The following is a 25,461-nucleotide window of genomic DNA, read 5'->3' as shown; positions in this document are numbered from 1 at the left end:
CTTTCTAAATGCTAACAAACCATACTTTTTTTAAAAAAAATATCAGGAATATGAGACAAACTTACCAGCCTATACTTTGAAACATCCACTTTCTTTGGATTTTTTTTTTTTTTTTTTTTTTTTTTTTTTTGCAAGTCAGGGATATATGATTATCTCTGGGCCTTTATCTCAACGATTTTTCAAAGATCACTGATAGCTATTCAATAACCATATTCACAAATTCCTTTAGTTTCCTAAACTATAATTGGCTAATGATTGGCAACTTGAACTTATTGAAGAAATAAAAAAAAAGATTTATTAATATCTTTAGAGAAGATGAAACTTAAGGGAGTGGTGGCTAAGGAAGGAGGTTTTTGGTCTGAGAAGTCACAGGGGAGTTGGTCAATGAATAGGGTAAATTATTGACATGACCTTTCTAGAGGCAATAGTAGTATTGATTCAATTACTATTCCCAGAGCAAATAATGCTGGGGAGGAGGAGCAAAGAAAGGGAGTACAAATATTTAATGAGTTCTTACTCTGTTTCTGGGACTAAGCTAAGTCCTAGAGATATAAAGAAAGCAAAACACAATTCCTGCCCTGAAAAACCTTACTTTTTTTTCTTTTCTTTTCTTTTTTTTATCATAGCTTTTTATTGACAAAAACATATGCATGGGTAATTGTTCAGCACTGACCCTTGCAAAACCTTCTGTTCCAACTTTTCCCCTCCTTCCCTCCACTCCCTCCCCTAGATGGCAAGTAGTCCCATACATGTGAAATATGTTAAAGTATATGTTAAATACAATATATGTATACATATTTATACATTTATCTTGTTGCACAAGAAAAGTTGGATTTAGAAAGAAGGTAAAAATAACATGGGAGGAAAAACAAAAAGCAAGCAAATAATAACAAAAAGTGTAAATGCTATATTGTGGTTCACACTCATTTCCCAGTGTTCTTCTGCTGGGTGTAGTTATTCATCACTGATCAATTGGAACTGATTTGGATCTTCTCATTGTTGAAGATAACCACTTCCATCAGAATTGATCCTCATGAGTATTGTTGAAGTGCATAATGATTTCACTTAGCGTCAGTTCATGTAAAAGGGCCTTACTTTCACATGGCAGAGAACGGGCAAATAATATTAAATGTAAATAATTTGAGTTGAAGTCACTGAGTTAGGAAGAAGGCAAAGATATAGTAAAGCTAGCTTCATGCAGAAGGTGAAATTTGAGCTGAGTCTTGAAGGAAGTCAGGGAAATCTGGAGGCTGCTATAAGGAACAACTGCATTCTAATCATGGGGACAGCCAATGAACAGGCACAGTCTGTGCAAGAAACAGTGAGGATGTCATTGTCATAGTATTTGTAGAAAAGACTAGAATAGAAAGGAAATAGAAAAGATAGGAAGGATTCAGGTTGTAGAGGTCTTCAAATGCCAAAGCAGTTTATGTGATCCTTGAAGTAATAAAGAGCTACTAGAGTTTATCAAGCAGAGTTAACATTTTATCACTTTGACAACCAAGTGGAAAGTGTATTGTAGTAAGTAAGGAGTAATTCAAGACAGAGGGATATATGTCACACACACACACACACACACACACACACACACACACACACATATATGAAGCTCTTGAGGGTCAGGACAGAGTAGTTTGGGAGTTCCAAAACTGAGTAGCTTAACTCCTCCAGAATATAGTCTCAGGAAGTCTAGTTCAGAGATGCCACATTAGCAAAATAGCATAGCAACAAAATGGCAGTAGTAAAACAAGATCAGTGATTGAATATAGTAGTATGCAATCAAACCTCCAAAATAATAGTTTAAAGAATTGATTAAAGAAATGATTAAATTGATTAAAGAAATATTAAGTGTTTTCCTACTAGTCCTCTTTATTTTGTTTTATATTCTGTCATCCCTAATTCAGATTGTTATAGAAAACAGAAGCAAAATAAAAATTTAGTAGATCTGCCTTCTTTCCGTCATCTTTTATCATTGCATCATCCCCTTTAAAGAATGTTTCTATTTCTTCTTTGATCTTTTATGGGTCCATAACATAGCTTTAAAAGCCCCTTTTATTATCCTTAGCATCTTCTACTAACTCAAGTTCCTTCTAAACATTAGTATTCCTGACACTATTCTTATGGGACCATGATACTTCTGTGTATTCAATCCTTAGTTGCCTTCTTTTCCTGACACTTGTCTGCATATGTCTTTTACTGAGGTAAATAAATTACTGACATAAAACATGGTCTAATTTTTTATTTATATAAATTTGCTAAAGACTTTCTAATAGGCAATGATTGATATATGCTTAATAAGCATTCTCATTAAAACATAATTGTTTTTCTTAGAATAGTCCATACTCTTGGTTTACTTACCACTGAAAAAGTAATAATTGTTATTAGCTCCATTTTCTAATCAAGTGAGCATAGATTGTCAAGGCACAGAATGTATATGAAATTTGAACCCCATATCTTTGTTCCCAGATTTAGTTTTCTTTATTTTGTTTCTGTTGCCTACCACCATTGTTTGAAAAATTTGTGCAATATATTCTTTCCTCATTTTTGTATTGATGCGTAATTTACAGAGCAAGCCAGAGCAATGTCCATTATAACTGGGCTGTATTTAACTTTGTATTTTAATCAGCTCTGTCCTCTTGCCTTTCTGAGGATAAGATCTAACCCTCTCTTGTACATTTGCTTAAGAAAAGGTAAATTAGCACTTTCTGTTTGAGAAAGGCTTTAAACTATTTGGTGATTTAAAAAAATTTCTAATCTCATAATCAGCAATATAGAATTTTGTGCTTGAAGCATATCTAATAATTGCTCAAATAATATTACTCCATCTGACTTACTCCCCTGTCATAAAATTTATATATCAGAAATCTGCTGCCTCATTTGATACATGGAATGCAAAGTTGCTCCATAACATAATGGCCCAGAATGTTGTCTCTAGATATAACAGGTGCATCTGAAAGCCTGCCATTTCCACCTGCAAACGGGCATGTGCAAACAGAATAATTGTCCCCACCATTCCTCAATTGCATGTGCAAATTACAAATGTGCCCATAAATGGATCAGGTATGACAGGATCACATGTGGTATCTTGGGATTAAAGACTTGGCTTTCTGTTTCCAAGAATTCCTCTCTAAAGTTTTCTTTTCCTTTTAAAGAAGAGGGATGCTAGGAGTTAGAGGGTCAGGCGGAGAGGTGACTGATTTATATATAAAGTTTATATATAAAGCACAGGATTAGATTCAGGAATTTAGGGAAGGGCAAAAATGTTAGTGTTTTCATTGTTACTATAATCTCCTTCAACATCCCCTGGGTATACTTAATATCTATCCTTTCAGAGCACTTACTTTTACATGTTGAAAAATTGAGGCTCCAGGTATCAGTGTAAAATGCTTGCCCCAGAATGTTTTTAAATTATCCCAGAAAATAAAGGAATATCCTAGCTTGAATTGGGGTGGCAAAATCTTGTGAAGATTCAATCTTCTTTTTAAATACACTTGAAACAACATTTTGGTTAATTTGATGACACTTTGAATTGTTTTCTATTTGCTTTGCTTGATGAGGTATGGAATTAGAATACCATCTAGCTCTTGGACTTCTGGTATTCAGGATACTGAGAAGTCCTGTCCTTGAAGCTGCCATAGAGCACAGTGATCAAAACTTAACTGCTGATGTTTTGTTCACATTTACTAGCTATATCTTGGCCCCTGGTGACCCCTGGTACTATCTCTAAACATTTTCAATTTACAGACTCAAGTATGTTTGCTGTCTTTGGATCTCATCCTTTGAAGAGGTCAACCCTTTACAGTTTTTCCACCCATAAGAAGCTCAGCATGCCCTTATAGACATTGCCAGCTTAATAGGAAAATAGCAGTGATGAACACAGAACATATGATTCATTTTAATATTTAGAAAAGAAATTCACATTGTTTTAAGTGTACACAAGCAGCTGCTGTCATTTGGCTATGAGCAGATGTTAGACCTCCAAAAGCTTTGCTGATAATTAAAATACTAACAGTTAGTGTTTTACCCCAGCTGCAGGTTCTGTTTACTGTAAATTTGATTTTAATGGTGCCTCTGCGCAGTTACTGAATGGCGGTTTGTTTTCTACCATACATACAAAAGTGTCTTACAATGAAGACAAATGGCTATTTCCTCTAATTTCTTCAAGAAAGATATGAAGATACTGTAACATAAAAGAAAAGGAAACATGACTACAAAGGTGAAAGTGATCATTTTTATAGGGTTAAAACTGAGGGAAAAGTATAATGTTTCTTGCTAATAGGATATCTATGGATATCTGAGAGAGCTAAGAGGATCCACACACTTTTAAGATAATTTATTTATATGTTTACATAATTTTCTATTTAAAAAATTATTTTTGCACTATAATGTATTTGGCTGTACAGGTCTATAATATTGTTTTAAACTAAGATTTGGAAGAAACTTTAGGAATAGATAGCATATCCAGTTGCTTCTATGGTATAATTTTGAGGAAGCCTTTCACTATTGTAAATATGTCTGGATCTCCTTTCCCTTCCTCCCTCTCTACCCTAAAACAAACAAGCAAATCCAACCTTCGAATATGAGTTAAATCTATGTATTTTTCATTGAGTCTCTCCTCATTGTTTAACTTATATAAAGAATATATATATATATATATATATATATATATATATATATATATATATATATATATATATATATATATATATATATATATATATATATATATATATATATATATATATATATATATATATATATATATATATATATATATATATATATACTCCAGTCTGCTAAAACTGTACTTTCCAGATTTGCCAGGGACCTCTCATTCTTATATTGGATTCTCTCTTGACTTTGTTAGTCATTCCCTATTTTGTTTTTTAAAATACTTTTTTTTCTCTGTTGGATTCGATTACGCTGCTCTCTGGTATCTCTATATTTATGACAGCTTTCCTGGCTTCTTAATTTTCTTCATCCTTCTTCCTCTTCCTAGCATCTTTAAATATGAGTGCTCCCTAGGTTCTGTCCAAAATGTTTTGTTCTTCTTTTGACACATGAGATTCTTTATTGACATGTTCTTCCTCCTCCAGTGCTTCAATTATTATCTTTATTCAGATAAGCCTGGCATATAGTAGTCAATTAACATAGACTTCTTGATTGATTAATAACTTCTAAATCTATATACCCAATGCTAACCTTTTATTTCTGCTGAATGTAGCCTGACCTGAAATTCTGACATGGCACTAAAACTCATTTTGTTTTCCCTAAAAATCTCTACATCTTCACTTTCCTACTTCTGTTTATAGCATCATCTCAGTCATACAAATTCTTAACCTGAGAATCATCATCTTTACATGTATTTGGAAAAATAAAATACTATTTTTTTTTTAAGTGATTTGCTAAGCTTAAATAACAGCCTAGTAAATGTCAGGGTAGATTTCAGCCCAGATCTTCCCAACTCCTGACCTAGTATCCTATCCACTAGGAGGTGCTACATGTTGTTTATTTTTGTTTATTTATTTTTTAAAGCTTTGTCTGGCCATCACCTAGCCCTGGCTTTGAAATGTTTAAATTGTTTTGTTTTGGATTCTCTTGAAGCCTTTTTAATTTTTTGTTCAACATTTAACAAAGTTTCTTCTAATTAAAAGTCTTACTCTACTGCTTGGTAAAGAAACATTTTAAGATTTAACAGTATTTTGAGTTATCCAACCCCTAGGAAATTTGGACCTTTTTTGATATGAAGAGGAAAATGGGATGGTGATAGGGTATGTGTTTGTAGAAAAAAAACTTGAACTTTGTTTCATTTTTATTTGATAAAAAGCAAGGTAGGTCTTCTTTGGAACATCAAAACTATAAGAGTCGTTATGGTACTTTAGTAGTTCTGCTAGCAAATAAACTAAGTGTTCCTTTAAAATAATAAATAAATAACCACAATGAAGTGAAAGGAACTTTTTATATTGAGGATCTTTCATGCTAGGATTTCAAAATACAGTTTACAATCAAACTTTATGATGTTATTCTTATCACTACTTATGAAAAAGACAAGTGGAATTTGTCTGGTTATGGTTACTGCTTAAAATTGGCTAAAATAGCCTATAGCCCTCTAAAGCAACAGTGAGATGGCAAAGCAGTAGAGGGGAACCCAACCAAATCAAGATAACCATAAAAGGTGTATTTTTATCTTGCAGAGTGAATATTTGTGAGCATCACTACTATTATATTTAGATCTTCATGCATGAAAATGAAAATATATATCTAGGCATCTGATTTAATACAAAACTTCTTAGGGTTTCTGGCTTTAAAGGTAAAATATTGTCCTTTACTCTTTTGTCATTCTTCAATAACCACTGAAATATGGAGACCCATAGATATTGGTCAGGATAAAATGAAAATCATGGCAGGAATTTGAATTGCCTATCTCCAGTCTGTATTTAGTTCGATTTACTATTCAGTGAGACATCTCTTTTTTTTTTAAATCATTAATTGTCATTGCTAATGATAATTAATGTGATGTGATATAATAATGTTGACAATGAAGGGAAAAGAAAATAATATGTTCCTTAGAGTGATGCACTATTATGAGCTGATGCATGTTTCATTCGACACAGGTTATATTGTTAAACATGTGCCGATGAACTTCAGTCAAAGAGCTCTAAGATTTAGGATTGCATATGTTTGCATGGGAAAAAAATTTTTTTTTTCTATTCTCATGATATTTAGTCATGATCATAAATTTTGAAGAAAGTGTCCAAACAGTTTTTATACAGAATTTTTTTCTGCAGATATGTGTCATGGAACAAATACTATAAATGCTTTTTAAATTATTAAATAATAACAAATAAAGCATAGTAGCCTATGTCCATTTGTATAGCATAATCACAATTGTTTGAATGGGCTCAAATTTAATCAGCATTCTGAAATAAGGTTATATAGCCTAATTTGTTGTATATTAACATTTATGACAAATGACAAAAAAAACCAAACATTTGTTTTATATCATCAAATAATGACTAAAAATTGTGGGTTTATTCTAATACCCACATATAACCTGACTAAAATGCAACTTATATATAGTTTTTGAAATTGGTGAAGAGAAAGGGAGTACTAATAGATCTTAGTACTTCTGAAAATGAGAGTAAAAAGCCATCATTTACTTGTCTGAATATAGGAATAAGAGCCATGATGATTGTATCAGCCTGATACATATTCTGTGATCTCAGAAAAGTTGCTTTTGTAACTAATGGACTTTTAGTTTTTCTCCCTGGAAACTGGAGATCATTATATGCATTGTCTATTACATTCTTTGAATCACAAGGGCATTCCCAATATTCAGGTGTTATAAATGAGTACATTAAACTATTTAAGCCTATGTTTGACTGTGAGTTTAGGTGATATGGCGTACTTTACAATACCAAGTAATTTTTATTGTCTAAGAAATGAATAAGTTACCAGGGCCAATTATTGATTTCAATTTGACTGGCTAAACTATTGGTAGCTGCTGTTATAAAGTTAATTTATTCTCCTTCTTTGAAATTTCTAGAAGGTTATATTTCATTGAATTTCATTTTGTCATTTTTCTACTTTTATGTGAGAAATTTATAAGATTTGGTGACATTAAAATATGGCTCTAATTTATTAACATAATCTGCTAATATTGTTTCATTTTAATAGACATTAAGTATGATTTCTTTACTTCATTATTAAAAATTATACCTCAAAATTGAAATTGAGAGAAATTATATGTGACTAAGAATCACAATGTCATGAGTACTCGCAGAAATTTTATGGGAAAAGAGCCATATTTTTAAAAATATATATACAATATGTAAAGCATTTTGATGATAACAGTAAACCATTCTTGATTCTAAGACTGAACATTGCACCAAATGACTTTAGAAAACAAAATACAAATGATACCTGAGACTTAATCCTAACCATCTATAAACACTTAATATAACTTTAGAAGAAGCTCAGAAATCTAAAATATGGGACTGTTAGTAGAAACAAAATCGTTTACATATAATATTAGCACACGCTTTCCTAACACATTATGGATTTCACTCCAGGACAAGTCTTTTTAATACCATCTTTATCTGCTACACGATGCATGAAATCTACTTTCTGTTTTAGAACTGCTAATGACCTTTGACCCCTTTAGTTGAGACACAATGTGACCTTTCTATTGTCATCGGCTTTCATTCTCTTGAAAATTCTATGAATTTTTATTACAAGTTTTTTTAAACCAAGCTGAGGCTTCAACAAATTACTTGACACAGATGAGATGAAGTTGTTGAAGTAGTGTTAGATAAGTTTTACAGCCAGCATGTGTGCTGCTGAAGAGTACAAAGCCAGTGTCCTACAATGTCATACACCAGTAACTGCTGAGCCTACTATTGGATAAATACATCATTTTATGGAACATTGATTGTTCTATAAACCCAATGGAGTATTATGCTCTATGATCAAACCATTTAGATTGTGTGTAGAGCACAGAAAATGCCATATTCAGGATGGTACTAAAAGTGCCATTTGTGTATTTTATGGATGTCATTACAGGGGAAACTTCTCTCTGTAGGCCCTGTTTACTGCAAAATTTTTTAGTCTGTAATGACATTTTTCATTCACAACGTATGCCTTCAAGAGAGGGGGCCTTTGTTTTATTTGTTTCATTCGAGTTTACTGCACAAATTCTGTACATTTTAATTAAATGTAAGCTTAACAAAAGCATAAGGTATTTATTCCGTTGGGGAAAAATGATGACAGTAACGAAAGAATAATACACGTATATACATACACACACATACACACAAAAGAAATAGGTACTAACCCCAATTTCTGGTTTCCCAAAAGCACAGCAGACAATATAAGATGACCATTAAACAGGTTTGGGGGTTGTTTTTTGGTTTGTTGTTTTTTTTTCCTGAGGTGGGGGTATTTTAGTCATTTAACCCTTCTTTCCCCTGCAGTTATGGAATTACTATGACTAAGTTACAGAGAATTTCACTTTCAGGGGAAAAACTAGGATACAAGAAACCAATAAAGAGGATTCATTTTATAATGGTTTTCTGGGAAAGAGTCTTTTAACAATCCATTTCCCTAAAATATACAGCCCCCACCCAAATAATCTATGAAATAACTTCTTGATTTCAACAGGGTATAAACTATCATATATTTCCCAAGGGAAGTCAGTAATCTGTTTTGAAAGTCTTGAAGTTTTCTATAAGCTATAGGTTCGGGATTCATGTACTGAGAGTAGATTGCATTCTAACCTCACTTGAGAGTCTTCCCACAAAGCTTCATTGTGCACTATTTGGGGGAGAGGGGGAAGAAGCAGCAACAATAACTTTAAACATGGCATATGATTAGCTACTATGTGCTGAGTGAAAATCAGACTTTGACCTTAAATGATATGGAAAGTAATGCAAATACTATGTTGAACAATAGTCCTCCTTTAAAGAGCTGTCCAAAGACAGAACTTAGTATAGTTTGTATTTCTTGTTCTCTAAATATCTGCTGTTTGGCTTTTTGGACTCAAAAAAAAAAAAAAAAAAAAAAAAAAAAAGAAGAAGAAGAAGAAGAAGAAGAAGAAGAAGAAGAAGAAACTTGTGTCATTTGCAATTCATATTTACTAAGAAGATCTCTAAAATCAAAGTTGATGTTCCCAGTAAATTCCTGGTCCAGTTAAAATTTAAAGTTACAGTAGAGATTCACATTAGTTTAAATGACACTTGAACTTCTACATAGCTCAACATTAATTCATTATAGTTGAAATGGAAGAATCTTCCGTGGGTGAATCTTTTACAATCTGATTGAGGCTGTTACATTTTATAGGAGCCATTTTTCAAAGCAGTACTGACAGCACTCGAAGTTATTAAATTGCTGAATCAAAAGATGGACCTGCAATTGCATTTATGAACTGTGATGGAATAGCTGGGCTTGCACTGAGCTGAGGTTAAGATGTTGGTGTAGTTAAGCTTCATCACACCCCTTAGTGACAGCAGTATTTACCCATGTAGTTTACTTTAATGGTCAGGAAGTGGCTTAACTCACCTCTGGATTCAAATAGATTAAGTAAGCTGCTCAGAATAGCATAATTATCTGTGCTGCAAGGGATTCACTGGATAACTCTGTACCCAAGAGACTTTCTTTCAATTGCAGAGTAAAGGCTGGAGTTGCATAGCCTTAGAAATATACCATTTATTTCAAGGACTGTCCACGAATAGGATGCCTAGTTTTTTCTTCCTCAGCCCAAAAAGCTTCCTCCATCTCTGAAAATAAGGATGGCATGGCACTATATGATTTGAAGACTACTTTTATTTGTGTCCATTATCTTTATTTTCTTTTTTTATAAAAGCTAAATCGGAACCTAAAATAACCCAGAAAACAAGAAAAGGACAGGAAAAAAACTGGAATGAATTCATTAAGGATGAGTAAAATATAAATGGTAAGGGAGGGGAAATTACAGAGTATTTCAGTGATGGAGGAGGGCAAGATAAGGGGAACGTTTTCCTTGGAGTCAGAAGACCTCAGTTTTGATACTAGCTGTGCAATCCTCAAATACTTGTTTAACCTTGCCGAGTTTGTTCCTTTTTCTCTAAAATGGTTGTAATGCTATTTGTCCTACCTGGCCCCACAAGATTATTTTTGGGAAAGCAATTAAACCTTAAAGATATCAATTTGAACTATATGTTAAAGATTTTAAAAAAAGAAGAAGAACTTGAAAGTATAATAGGAAAAAAAATCCAGAGGTCCTAATAGATGCCAAACTGCTCATTAAATAGTTTATGTTTACTTTTAAATTTTTATTTCAGTTAACAAGCATTTATTTCCTCTCTTTTCCATCTTCCTTTATAACAGTTTCTTTGTCAAATATGCCTAATCAAACAAAAGAAATCCTTGCATTGCCCATGCCAAAAGAGTATTTTTCATTCTGTGTCTCAAGTCTGTTACCCTAGACTAGGTATAGAGCATGCTTAAAAATTATGTAATATGCTTCATCATCAGCCTGCTATAATCAGTGAAGCCCTGAAAGTATCTCAGGTAGCCACAGGAGTTCCCTAGACCACTTTTTGAGAACTTCTATGTAGCATTTAGCACAGTCATGAGAATATTGGAAGCACACAATAAACATTAGTTAATTGATAATAGCCAACTTTTATATAGCATTTACTATGTGTTAAGAACTTTACAATCATTATTTCATTTGATGCTCACAACAACCCTGGGAAGGAGGTGCTATTTTACAAATGAGGATATTGAAGTGAACAAAAATTAAGTAATTTGTCTAGGATCACATGATAGTTAAGTATCAGAGACCAGGTTTTAATCAGGTCTTCTCTTCCTGACTCCAGACATAGATAGCCATTGTGCTACTATATAAGACTGTGGGTCTTTATCTTTGCTGGTAACACAATAAAAGGAAAACAGGGTATTAGTAAAACCCCAGCAAGTTTTAGTTTAGATGAAAAACAATGAGAATAGTTATACATTAGGGGGGAACTTGAAGTATCTCCTCTCAGTATTATGACAAACAGTAAGCACTTAATAAATGTTTTATTATATCAAATAAATAAATGGTTGATTGAAGCTTTGGAGCAGTTCCCCCAAAGAAGAAATTGTCATTGGTCTTAAATAGCTAGCAATAAACTCATCTAGCATTTTATTTATGTAACACTTTAAAATTTTATAGTACTTTACTATGTTATATAGTAAATTCTACTTAAAATGGGAAAGGAGAAGTAGACTCTTCTAGCCTTGGGAAAGACTACAGATTACTTGGTTCTAGCTCATATTAATATGAGTCATTTTTATATTTTACTTCCATACTTGGTATCACTGCCTAGAGATGGAAAGATCATGATGTAACAGTCCATTTCAACAGTATATCTCTTTGCCCCCCTTTAATTCAAAATCTTCCATATAGATGTGACCTTTCATTTGGAAAAAAAATCTCTTCGATTTCAACTATTCATTTTCCTTCCCAACTCTTAGCTTTCCCCACCTCTTTTGCAAGTTGAGATAGAAAACTTTCAATTGTTGAACAGCAAAACCAGAGTATATTAAAGTTCCCATTCTGACAAGAAAAATACCTCAAAGACCAATAGGGCTAAATAAGTCTTGGTTTTCTCCAGGTTATGACCAGGGTGTATGAAGGTTTTCTTTGTATATTTAAAAACTAGTGTGCTTCTCTGATAATTTTCTGACACTGAAATGTCACAAGCAACAGGAGGGCATTTCATGTCTAAACATGTTGTTGTTGTTTATCCTTCCTTCTCAAAGAAGACTATGATGTCAGGGAGGGGATGCCATGACATGCAAGTAAGTTAGATTTAGGGTCATCTGCCTCATTTTCCCCTCCAGAACAATGTGGGTCCAGAGGGTCCAGAGGATACAGATCAGAATGATTGGTGATGTATTCAGTGGGACAACTAGATCTACTACTTAAAACTTTTTTATGTTAAAAATGGTGAGAAAAGGTAACTGCTATTGAGATATCTATAATCCATGTAGAAACAGAAATTTTTCAATATAGATCTCCTGTTAACTGGTAGCCATAAGAGATAAGAAAATAAAGCCAATAAAAAAAGAACTTAAATCAGATCTACAATGAAAATGTTGGCTTTGTATCTATACTTAAATGCTGGAATGCTTTCCTGTGACCATAAAAGATTATAGTTGAAGATTCCATTCCATTCCACTACGTTACAAGGAAAGTAATAATTTTACTCTGTTTCATATATTATTTGGGAAGAGTAGTGATCCCGCATGAATGTGAAGATGTGTATGTATGCTAGATAGTTCATGTATCTACAGATTTTTCTGTATAAACTTAGATAGTATAGATATTCTGGAAACAGTGTTGAGAAAAGAAAACTAGATTTGGACATGAAAGACCTGTGTTCAAACTCTTACTTTACTAAGTGTGTGACTTTGTGTCTATAAGTTACTTCTCTGAGCTTCACTTAACTCTTACCTGTAAGATAATTGAATAGACTAGATCATTTCTAAAATCTTTTCTAGTTCTAAGTCTTATCATTGTATGTTCTGTAATTTTCTTTATATGGGAAGATACTGTTGCTGAATATTTCCTGGACTAGAACATCCACAGGTTGTTGAAAACAACAATAACTAATCTTGAATCATTCATTATCCATGAAAATTTAAAAAGAAAGGTGGCTGGTTAGAGGGAATGAATAGGCTTCTTTGGATAAAATAGGGGGAAGATTCATGATTTCAGTATTATCTTTAACTCCTTTCCTCTCCTCATGCCTTCTATCTGAGTAGTTACTACTTTGTGGTTGGTTCTTTCTCTACAACATTGCTTGCATTATTTTCCCTTCCTCTATTTACAAAGTTACTTCATCATCCCTTACCTGAACTACCATACATATGTAGCCTCTTTATTGGTTTTTCTGCTTTCAGTCTCTTTTCTCCTCCAGTGCATCCTCTGAACATCTGCTCAAATAATTATCCTAAGCCAAGTTTTGATTATGTCACTTTCCTATTCAAAAACCTTCAAGGCCTAAAATAAAAACTCTTTATTTTGGCACTTAAAGTCCCCAAGCCATCTGAGTTCCACTCACCTTTCTAGTCCTATTTCATACTGTTCTTTATAAACTCTATCCCAACTAAACTGGCCTCCTCATTGTTCCCCAAACTTGATACTCAGACTTCCATGAATTCACACAAACCATTCTCTGGGATGTTCTACCTACTCATTTTTGCCTCCAGAATCTTTGTCTTCTTTTAAGGCTCAAATCACATCCCATCTATCTCTTTTGTGAAATTTCCCTCAGGTCCCCCTAGATATTAACTATCTTTTTCTTGTTTTGCTTATTTAGGAGAGACAGCCTGACACAGTAGATATGATGTTAAATAATCCCACCTCTGACACAAGCTATGTAAACTCCCTAGGACTTACCAACTGTGACATCATTGATGAGTTATGATAAAGTTTGATGAAGAAGGGCCTATTATGCAAATTCCTTCTGCTGACAAGATGCTTCACATATTTTTGCCCAAATTGTATCCCCCGGTAGAATATAGACTTCTTAAGGACAAGAACTGTTTCCTCATTATTTTGAGATCCCTATTATCTAGGACAATACCCAGCATATAGCAGGCATATAATAAATGAATGTAGAATGGAAAAAATTTATAAATATACATTTAATATCATAATTTTGATGATAAAACAAATAGTGCATTATCTTTCTGTAGTACACTTCAAAAGTGACTGTAAGCTAAATGAACAATGTTCTACAAAGCCCTTAACTTTAAATTCAAAATTAGTAGTTCTTCACATTGACATGATGCTTTAATATCTACAAAGCACTTTACATAACTGAGCTTATTTGATCCTCATGGTTACCACAAGAAATACTTTTTTATAGGTGAAGAAAGAAGGAATTTGCTGTAGGTTATATAGCTAGAAAGCAGAGATTCAAAACTGTAATGTCTGAGCTTTCTGTTGTGCTAATTTTTTTTTAACCACAATGATGTCATTCATATAAGAAGGAAAAAAAAAAAACACTTTTCCAGTGCATATATGAGTCAGCTTTGCACCTTTATAATCTTATATGAGTTGCTTATAGCACTAATTGCTATAAGGAGTGTTTACCTAGGGTCATGGAGCTAGTTTGAATCTAATGAAGGACTTGAACTCAGATCCTCCAGCCTCCAAGTTGTCTCTCCATCCCTCATACTATACTGTGTCCTATCTAATAAGACATGATTCACAATTATATTTCTGTTGTTGCTATTTCTAAGTCTATAGATTTTTTTTTTGACTTGCCAAAATCTTTTTTAAGAGTATATGGTAACTGAGAATTTTCTTTCCTAGGAATTGTCTCCAAGTCCTACGAATGCCGCCTGAAAGGACAAGGAGCAACCTTTGTGGAAACAGACAGTCCATTTACTGCAGCTGCCCTGGCAGAAGGGTCTCCAGTCAAAGAAAAGTCCCTTAGAAGCAGCAGGAGGCAAGCACAGTCAGCCGAACAAGTACAGCAAGTCATCATTATTCAAGGCTACAATGGTGACTTTGCGATTGATGCCTCTGTGGAGGAAACTGCAGCCGCCACCCTCCAGACATTGGCAATGGCTGGCCAAGTAGCAAGGGTGGTTCACATTACAGAAGATGGACAAGTCATTGCCACAAGTCAAAATGGTTCCCATGTAGGCAGCGTGGTCCCAGGACAGATTCTTACTGAGCAATTAGCAGATGGGGCTACACAAGTGGTAGTTGTAGAAGGCTCCGTGGGAGGTGCAGAAGTGGGGGAATCTGCTGACTCTGAGGGCACTGTAATGCAACAGGTGATGAAGCAGGAAATCTTAGACATTGCTGAGGCTGCAGCACCTCCTTCTGACTCGTCTTCTGCGCTTGATGCATTGCTTTGCGCAGTCACTGAACTAGGAGAAGCAGAAAGTAGGACTGGACCCCAGGAGAAAACGAGATCTGGTCATAAAGATGTCTTGATACAGATGCCCAGTCGTGAGGCATCCAGTGTTCCTGCTGAACCCGAAACACAAGAAATACAGATGTTCCATGAGATTCAGGAAAGCCCTTCAGATGTGGAACCCATGGAAGTAGTGACCCAGGTCATGCGCCCCTCAACTATCATTGCATCTCAGGAGCGAGCACAGGTTGCCTTTAAAAAGATGGTTCAGGGAGTACTCCAGTTTGCTGTCTGTGATACAGCAGCAGCAGACCAGCTGATGAAAGAGGGGGTGACTCAGGTCATTGTAAATCAGGAAGGAACTGTTCATATGGTGGCCAGGGAAGGGTCCCAGATCATAATGCAAGAAGCAGGAAGTCATGCCCTGAGCATGCAAGGAGAACACGTGGATCTAGTTGAATCTGATGGGGAGATCTCACAGATCATTGTGACTGAAGAATTAGCCCAAGCCATGGTCCAAGACTCCAGCGGCAACTTCACAGAAGGCACAACACATTATATCGTCACTGAATTACCCCAGGGGGTGCAGGATGAACCCAGTGTGTACTCCCACACTGTGATTGAGGCTGCTGACTCTCAGGAGCTTATGCAGGCGGACACCGCATTAAATGCTGAAGCCATGGCCCCTGATGGTGCAGAGGAACAATTAACAAGTATGGTCATTTACACCCAGGGAGGCTCCCCAACTACAGCAGTAATTCAGAGCCAAAGAGAAAGTAATGAACTGCAAGAGCTGCAGGAAGCATAAAACCCTGCATTTTGTAAGTTTGAACCAGGGCAGATGTGGAGAAGTAACAGATGTGGGTAGGCACTATGTTCCCTGAACTTCATTTGTAAAACTTTCCAAATAATGATGGCATTGCTCCATCCAGGTACCAAATATGTACTTGCTGTGAGGTTAATGTCAGTTCCTATGACAAGGTCACACCATCCGCTTCACAGGCTGAAGAATTCTATCCACATTGCAGAGTGGGATTCGGAAAGTTGAACAGGCAGACTAGGTTGCAAAATGAAAAAAAAAAAAAAAATCACCAAAAAAGAAAGCAGATGGGTTTTTTTGTTCTTTGTTTGGGTTGTACCACCCTTTTGTTGCAATATGGCTCTAGTTTGACTCCCCCATTTCAGGTCCACTTGTTGTTTCTAAGAAGATACTCACTTGTTTTTGACTTTAAAAAAAAACAAAAACAAAAAAAAAATTTATTTTCTTCCATTCCACTTTTTAAAATATTTTCCCTTGAGAAGGAAAACCAGGAAAAAGATGCCTTTTGACTTAAGACATTTCTGCTCTTACAGTCTGGCATGCTTACTATTTTAACAACATTTTATACAATTGGTTAAAATTAGGAGCAACATTTATTTTACTTCATAAACAGTAAAACTTTCATTCATTTTCCTGAAAGTTTAGAATTACAGTGTCCCCAAATAAAACAAGGAAGCATAAGTTGGTTCGCATTTTACATATAAAACCTCTCTCTTTAAACATACTTAATTCATTGTTCTTCATTGCACTCTACATAAAGTTTTCCTTCTAAGTGTATGGTTAAGAAAGCCTTGAACTACATATTCAGTAAAACTGTATCTCAGTTTAGAAAGACCTGATGCCTGTAACTTTGACATCACTTCATGCATAGTCTGTATATGAAATGTGCATTCTGGGAAATACTGTTCATATCAATATTTTGCCCTTTAAAAATGATTCTTCATATAAATATCATTTTGCAGGATCTTTGTGAATGGTTTTGAAATGTTGGGTTTTTAATGGAAATTCTGACATCAACACTGCAAGTAGAAAAAAAGGTGACCTTGTAATCTATTGTTTTGAACCAGAATGCCAATTATTTGTGTTTAGATGTGGACTTACAGCAACCGTTCAATGCAAGTCCATGTTCACATAATTTGTTCCTGATTTAATTGCTTTTATTTCTTTTTAAAAAAAAAACTGTAAAATAGCTCCTCTTCCCCAATGCTAAGGTTGTTTTATTTTGTTGGTTTTGGTTTTGTTTTGTTTGGGTTTTCTTTAAAATAAAATGATAGTATTAAAAGAGAAACAATATGATGTTTCATTTTAAGAAGTCAGCAGAATGGGCACTCAGTTAAAGAAATCTAGAAGTCTATTTCTTATATCTGAAATCTGCTTGCTTTTCTCTCCTAATGCTTTCTTGATTAAAAAAAAAAAAAAAGATGATGACAAAGCATGCTAATTTCTAAAATGCTTATCTCTCATTCTTGACATAATTTTTTTTTTTTTGAGTATTTAGGTTGTGAAACAGACAAATTTCCATGATAGCATCAAATCTTTTCATGGTTAGTGTGCTGAAGTCAACAGCTTTTATTTGAGATAAAAATAAGAGAGAAAGCTTGTGCATAAGCTTTCCAAAATGAGAGACAGAGGCACATACACACACAATATATATATATATATATAAAGGTATGGTACCTTTAAAAAAAATAACAATACTGTTAAAATATGCTTTCTGAGAGAATTGCATAGAAAAGATACTTCATTGAAAGGCTGAAATATGCTTTCCTTGGTCTGCTTCTGGAGAGCTGCTGTCTTCTCACAATATCATTTTCAGTGGTTTGGGTTTTTGTCCATTCCTAACTCCAAAAAAAGTAAAATTTCAAGTTTGACACCAGGATTCATAATTAGCTGAGTTTGACTTGCTCGTCTTTCTTAAAAATGGCAGGCTGTTCACTTATTCTTAAACACTGTCTACAGAAAACAGTGACAGGACCAACTCCCGTTTGTTATCAGGATAAAGGTGACCTTTACAAAATGATGGCCCTCTGCAAGATTCTCACAGATATTCAAAAAAAAAAAAACGGAATGTTTTTCGGTGGAAATATTTCTTCTTGATCATTTCTCCTGTTAACTGTAGCCCTGTGGTCTTGCAGCTTGGATGCTAATTCCTAACTCTGCTCAGTCCTGTATGGCTAACCTTTCTACTGCAATACAGGGTGTTGACACTGACATGCTGCAGTTTACCATTTGTGATTTATTTAGGATAAATATGTCTCAGGTGGCATTTAATCCTTCATAAAACCAGTGTAACATGTGGTGTCAAACCAGCAATCACATTGTACGCACAATGAAAAGAGCAGACCTTTGCATAAAAAAAAAAAAAAAAATTAAACTGTGCAGAAGGTGTTTCTAGGCTCAGAAGTATTAAAAAGGATTCGCTAAAGCTATTGTATACTGTAATTACCTATAGAGCCGGGTTAATGTTACCTCTCTTTTCTTTCTCATTACACAACTATTGGAATGTAAGGAAGTTTAAAGAAGCACACACACAAATGTGTGCCTCAAAATAATGAGGCATGGCAGGTTCTGTGAAAGGGGACATTTAGTGCAGTATGAAAAGAGGAAAAATTAAATTTGGTTCTCCAGGGCAAGTTCGAAGCTTTCTCCATGGTTTGGATATGGGGCAAAGAGAGAGCCAAGGTCTGAGAGCAAAGGGCAAAGTGAGGACAGAGCAAATGGGGAAATTATGTATGGAGAATGTAATCTGATGAGACCAATTAAGAGATTCAACTTCAAGAACTTTGGGCACACTAGGGAAGACCTGAATTGCCCAAGTTAATATCTAGAAATAGTTTGGATTGTAATTGCTTTCTGAAGATGCATTCCTATACTAAAGGAAAAGTTCAGCGATGCTTTTCCTGTATAATGTATGGGAAATTACCAAATAATTTCCCAGAGCAAGAGCCTGTTTTCCTGAAAATGAAGTCCCAGCCAGGGAAGAGCCCAGCTACCTGAAATACCTTTCAGCAAGGCCAATAATGCTTAGTATTCAAGTTTTATTTGAGGCAAGAGGCTAGGGGACAGGGAAAAACAGTGAAAAGAGAAGAGGGAGCTTAAAAGACCAAAAAAAAAAAAAAAATCATGTTGAAATATTTCCTACAATGAAAAACAACAAAAAGGGCTCCATAGCAATCATCCCCACTAGTGACCACCTCCAGTGTTTCTAGGAACCAAGAAATAATTGTTTAACGGGGTCCAGGGTGTTGAGTTATACCCCAGCAAGTTCTAACCCAACGATAGAGATGATGACTTGAGTGTCCCAGAAGAAAAACATTGAGGCTCCTGGTAGATATTGTTTTAAATGACAATTAGAGCCCAGGCTATCTTGACTCTAAGGCAAGCATACCCAACTTCCTTCTACCACCAAGCCTCTCAGTCTGTAGGAATGTGAGCTGGGGTGCCTTCCTCCGGTGAAGTAACACATAAACAGATCTGGTTTGATGGACGGCTCCTAGAGTCTTCTTATTGTTTTATTTTCTTTTCACTTTTGCCAAACCTTTAACTGCCATGGACTGAAGTTTAAAAAAAAAATGACAAGAAGTTACAGCACCAGCTAAGAATTCTAAAGCAGAGTTAGTTCTAGTGAGAGGATCAAGTAACAAAAAAGGTCATTCATTTGGAAAAATAAAAAAGAGCAGTGGGCTTTCCCTTATTGTACTGCACATTCTTAGCCCCTGCTCCCTTAAAGAGCAAGCCCAGCTCACTTAAGCAGCCTGCCCCTGTTCCATCTTGTTGAAGAATACAATTCGTTTTCTACTCCTCTAGGGTGATATCATTTTACATGAAGAAAAAAGTTAGCTCAGATGGCAGTTATACGTTTCGGAAGCACCTTCTAATCAGGGATTGGTGATTCATTATTAGCTTCAGCAGGCGATCCATCTGACATGTAAGGGGAAAAAATTAGCAGCTGTCACTGCATGATGAGTTAATTTCCTGATAGGCCTGACACTGAAAAGCCATTTGGAGACATGGAGATGGCTGATGAGAAAACCTGCCGCTGCTTTATAATTGGAGAAGAAGAAAGGGCAAGAGAAAGGTGGGGGAGGGGCTCCAGCTAATCTACAAGTGGGGATGAATGTTTGTATATTTACTAAAAAGGCTGCTCCATGATAACCTCTATTACTGGCTAAGCTTGGCACAGTGGGTATTGATGGCCAAGCCAGCCTCTCCTTCCCTTCCTAGCTCATTGTTTCTGAGTATCTGTAATTAGTACATAAGCTATTTCACTCTGACTTGGTGGTGTACAAGCATGTTATTGGGCAAACTGGTAGTGACACTGAAACCTGACATTTTAGTGGAGAGGAGAGAACGTGACACTTTCTTTTGGATAGTTCCCTCTGCAATTTTGTTAATTGACTCAAATTGGGAAAAAAAAAAAAGTTGATATAATTTCCCCCTCCCCCCAACACATACGCTGGCGGCCCCCCAAAATAAAAGTGAACAAATGAAATGTGTAGTGCATGCATCTTGTGGTAAGTTTAGGATGGGAAAATAAAGAGGAAGAACAGCTTTGCAGCATGTGCATTGAAAGAAGCAGGGAGGCTCAAAGTATCTGACAGTGAGTGTATGAGGAGTCTGGTTTCTTTCAAAGCTCTAGCAATTACCTTTCCCCATAGGATCTGCTTCAGGTCAACAGATTCAATATATGGATATAAAATTTTAAACTATAAAGGTAGAAATAAAAACAGGACAGAAACTGTGCTACCAACTTTTAAATAGTGATCAGGTACTTAAAAGCCTTCACAAGTTGTTGTCTCCTATAGCTGTGCGTGTGTCCCTTGCATGGAAGCTCTGAGTTAGCAGAACCCATGATATGTACATTTATGGATGTTGTATGACACTTGAATTATTAGGAGTAGAATACTGAACAGCAGTGTAAACGACAAGGGCTTGTAAGCATGGAATTTGGGGCCATATCACTTATCTCTATCATCTACCTTAGTTTATTGATCTCTTAAAAGGAAGAGTCTATAATATTCTCTTTTTTTTCCTGAGGCAATTGGGGATAAGTGACTTGTCCAGGGTCTCACAGCTAGGAAGCAGCAAGTGTCTGAGGCCTGATTTGAGCTCAGGTCCTCCTGACTTCAGGGCTGGTGATTCTCTTCTGCACCATCTAGCTGACCCAATATTCTCTTTTAACAAGCAATGTAGACATAGGGCAGAAGACCCTCCTTTCTTCAAAATAACTTTTGTGATAGAAGACAGAAGTCTACTGTGCTAGAGGAGGATAAAATATTATGCATATACACAGAAGCATATCTTAGATCAGACAGTTACCTATGTTGGGAAAAAAATGATCACAAAGATCTATTACAAAAATTAAATAAGTCTCTTTTAAATCTCCTAGTTCAAAAATCATTTACTTATGGCAAGGCTTTGCGTTTTCAATAACTTTTTAACAAATTCTTTCAAAATGACCCAATTTCAACATGGTTTTCAGCATCATAAAAAAGAAAATTTATAACCAAGATAAATATGAGCATATGGACCGATCCTCTGTCAGTGTCATTTCCAATCCTTTCTAGAATAGTTCATGTTACTCTTTTAACAAGTCCTTGAATGGGGGGGTGGGGAGGGAGACTTCATGCTACAGAAAAGGAGACACATTTTTTTCAAACTGGGGGCCCAATTTTAGAGCTAGGATGCATCCTGAACATTTCACTGTGATTCAGTGTCATCTCCAAGCATCATGTCAGTTTATTGGATTGATATGGTAGAGCTAGGAAAAATCTTAGGAGCCTTCTGATCCAATCCTCTCATTTACAAAATTAGGAAACTGAGGCCTCAAGTGATTTGCCCAAATTCATACGAGTGGTAGGGCTTACACACAAAAGCCATCATTACAAATTCAATGGTTCTTCCACCATACCATGTTTCCTCTCTTCTTTGGAAAATGCTCTATGCAACATAGACAACATGATCTTACTTTAAAGGTTGAATTTCATTTCAACATACTTTGTAATTTCTACGGACTTAAGCCAATCTTCAGATAGAGTCTGATGAAAATAACCTACATAATAACTTCTCACTTTTATGCCTAGCAATGGCCTAAAAAGAAGAAAGATTTCAAAATTAAAAAAAAAATGTAAAGTCTACTTTACACCCATCATCCTATATTTTCCCCTCCTAACAACTCTGTAGTTTACATGCTATTATTATCCCCATTTCCAGACAGACTAAGGTTTATCAGATTAAAGCGATTTGCTCGATGTCATATAGCTAATAATTTTCAGAGTCAGGATTTGAATACATTTTGAATCCAATGATATACTCACTATTTAAAACATATTAATGATGAATTTGAACTAAAGCATTTATTAAGCATCTGCTATGTTCCAGACACTATACTTAGTGCTGATGATAATGGTGATGAAAACAAAATAGTCCTTACCCTCAAGGAATTTATATTCTATGAAGGAATCAGTGTGTGTGTGTGTGTGTGTGTGTGTGTGTGTGTGTGTGTGTGTAGTAATGTTCTCTCAGAACACCTTACCAATGGATTTTCTGCAGTACTTTGCTCACAATAGCCCCAAAAGAATATATTACAAATAATATAATCCCTTCTTGATGGTTTCAAAGATTCAAATAGGTAAATTGATCAATGGAAATATGGAGATCCATAATATGGAAAGAATAAGCATAATGAACCATTTGATTATCAGTCACTGAGCAAGAGCAATCCTATCAGACCAGTAAAAGCATAACAACAAATAGAAAATTAGCTCATTGTTGTGTCAGATTATTTGGTATACATAGAGAGTTGGGCTCTATTCTACCAAGTCTGTCTTCCAAACTTAAGTTTTGCAGTACAATAAAAATCTCTATCTTTCCTCAAGAGGGTATGATAGTTGTAATAGTACCTTTACATATTTCCCATCTTTTCAATGGCCTGGAGTACCACAACATTTTTATTTCAGAACTACTGGGTCAGAATTTCACCTAGCCTACCTCTTATGATCCTTTTCTCTTTCTGCCAAACATTCCTCTCAGATCATACCTATGTACCTGTAACTCTAATGTAATTATTTGTGCATGTCTTATCCCCTTAATTAAGTTGATTTCGACACACATCTATTAAATAATTACCTTATTAAATGGGAAGTTCCGTAGCAAAATGGATAGATCACCAGGCTGAAGTCAAGAAGATGCATCAAATCTAGCCTTAGACATTAGCTGGGCAAGTTACAACTCTTCCTCTGTTTCCTCATTTGTAAAATAAACTGGAAAAGGAAATGGCAAACCACTCCAGTATCTTCCCCAAGAAAATCCAAAGGAGGTCACAAAATCAGACATGACTAAAAACAACTGAATGACAACAATTTACAACTCAGAGATATACCCACACAGGTACTAGGAATAAAAAGACAAAAATGAAACTTCCCATTATCAAGAAGTTAACATTTAATGAAGATGATATAGCACACACAGAGATTAGCAAAATAGAGGTAATTTGGAGAAAAATGAAAAGAACAAGGGTGATGAGTAAAGGCTTCTCATGGGAAATGACTCCTGAGCCGAGCCTTAAAAGAAGCTATGGATTCTCAGTAGAGGAAAGGAGGAAATACATTTCATGTGTACTTGTGCAAAGGCATGGAAAAAGATGAAATGTCTTGTTTCAAGAGTAGGTGTTTCTCTATTTTGGTTGGAACATGGAGAGGAGCAAGGTAAGGTGAAAGAAGCTGTGGGATGTGGAGATTAGGTGGGCAATAGGGAAGCCCTTGATTATTTTGAGTAAGAGGGTAACATGGTTTGACCTGTGCCGAAGGGAAATTACTTTGGTGGCTGAATGCAGGGTAAATTGAAGCAGGCAGACCTATCAGCCTGGTATTCCAGGTGTAAAGTGATAATGGTCTCTATTACAAGAGTGATATTAGTATCAGAGGAGAGAAAGGGGTATATTCAAGGGATGTTGCAAAGGTGCAGTTGGCAGGTCTTTGCAATAGATTGGATATTCGGGTTAGATGAAAGATAAGAAGCTAAGGACGGCTAGGTTGTGAGCCTGGAGGGTGGGGATGTTGGTAGTGTCTTCAATAGTAATAGGGAAGGTAGGAGATGGAGGAAGGAGTAGGGGGAAAATAGTTCTGATTTGGACATGTTGAGTTTAAGATAGCTTTTGGACGACGAGTTGAAAGGCAGGGATTGGAGTTCATTGGAGAGGTTGGGGTAAAATAGGTTGAGAATCATCAGCATGGAGAAGGTAATTAAATCCACCATAGCTGATGAGATCACCAAGTGAAGTAGTATATAGAGAGAAGAGGACCCAAGACAGAACACTGGGATTTCCATCTTTAACACATCATGATTTTAGTTAATTGTGCTGTTCTAAGCATTGGTCTAGGAGTCTGAAAACTAGGGTCATAATCTAGCTCTTCCATAAACTGGCCATATAATCTTTAAGAAAGTTAATTTTTATTCAATTTAACAAATGTTTTGGAATTATTAAGATATAGCAATATTAGTTCATGTGTATAGAATACTTTAAAGTTTACAAAATGCTCTTATGTGCTATCTATCTCATTTGATTGTTGCAACAACTTTATAAAGGAAATACCTCTTTTACAGAGATGGAAGCTCAGAGATCTTAAATTATTTGTTCACAGTACACAGCCTAATAAGTTTCAAGTGTAATTCCAAGACAGACCTCTTGACTCAAGGTCAGTGTTCTTTCCACTACACTATAGTATGGAAGAAGCAGTATACATGCTTTTATTTGCATTTATTTGTTATTTAATTTTTTTCAGGATGCAAAAATTAAAACACAGACAAAACAGCCACCACGATACAATCCATCCTTAAAGGAACTAACATTTTACTAGGAAGAATATAAGACATACATAGATAAGTCTAATACAAGACTGGGAGTTATGGAGGCAAAGGAGAGGTCCCCACAAAGTACTCCAGGAAATTGTGGGAGGAATTCAACATCCTGTAATGGATAGATTGCTGAGTTTAAAGTTAAGAAGATCCAAGTTTAAATATTGCCTCCAATACCTACTAGCCTTCACTCCCTAAAAAATATATGCTATATGTTCTCATTCTTGTAGTCATCTTTATAGAGCCAATATAGTGAGCTGACGAAATCACCAAGGGAGAGTGCGTAGGGAATAAGAGAACAGAGTTTTGTTCTTTGGGGAACAAAAACATTGGGGAGTACTTACACTTAGAAGGGCAATAAACCAAAGAATGCCTCAAAGGTGT

The 25,461-nt window shown here is 35.3% G+C and overlaps 1 protein-coding gene across 3 annotated transcripts in view; it reads left to right on the top strand.

The window, feature by feature from the left end:
* ZNF407 (zinc finger protein 407) overlaps window positions 1–17,512 on the top strand; it is a 614,546-nt gene extending 597,034 nt beyond the window's left edge. For all 3 annotated transcript variants that reach the window (XM_074273803.1, XM_074273819.1, XM_074273810.1), the window contains one exon: window positions 14,849–17,512. In XM_074273803.1, coding sequence (XP_074129904.1) covers window positions 14,849–16,209 — 1,361 coding nt within the window. In that variant the 3' untranslated portion in view covers window positions 16,210–17,512. The remainder of the gene's footprint in view (window positions 1–14,848) is intronic.
* The last annotated feature ends 7,949 nt before the right edge of the window (window positions 17,513–25,461 follow it).

The sequence above is a fragment of the Sminthopsis crassicaudata genome, chromosome 1, assembly GCF_048593235.1.
Source record: "Sminthopsis crassicaudata isolate SCR6 chromosome 1, ASM4859323v1, whole genome shotgun sequence".
Classification (NCBI taxonomy): Eukaryota; Metazoa; Chordata; class Mammalia; order Dasyuromorphia; family Dasyuridae; genus Sminthopsis; species Sminthopsis crassicaudata.
Note: the sequence above shows the minus strand (reverse complement) of the source record. Positions and strands in the feature narration are given on the sequence as shown.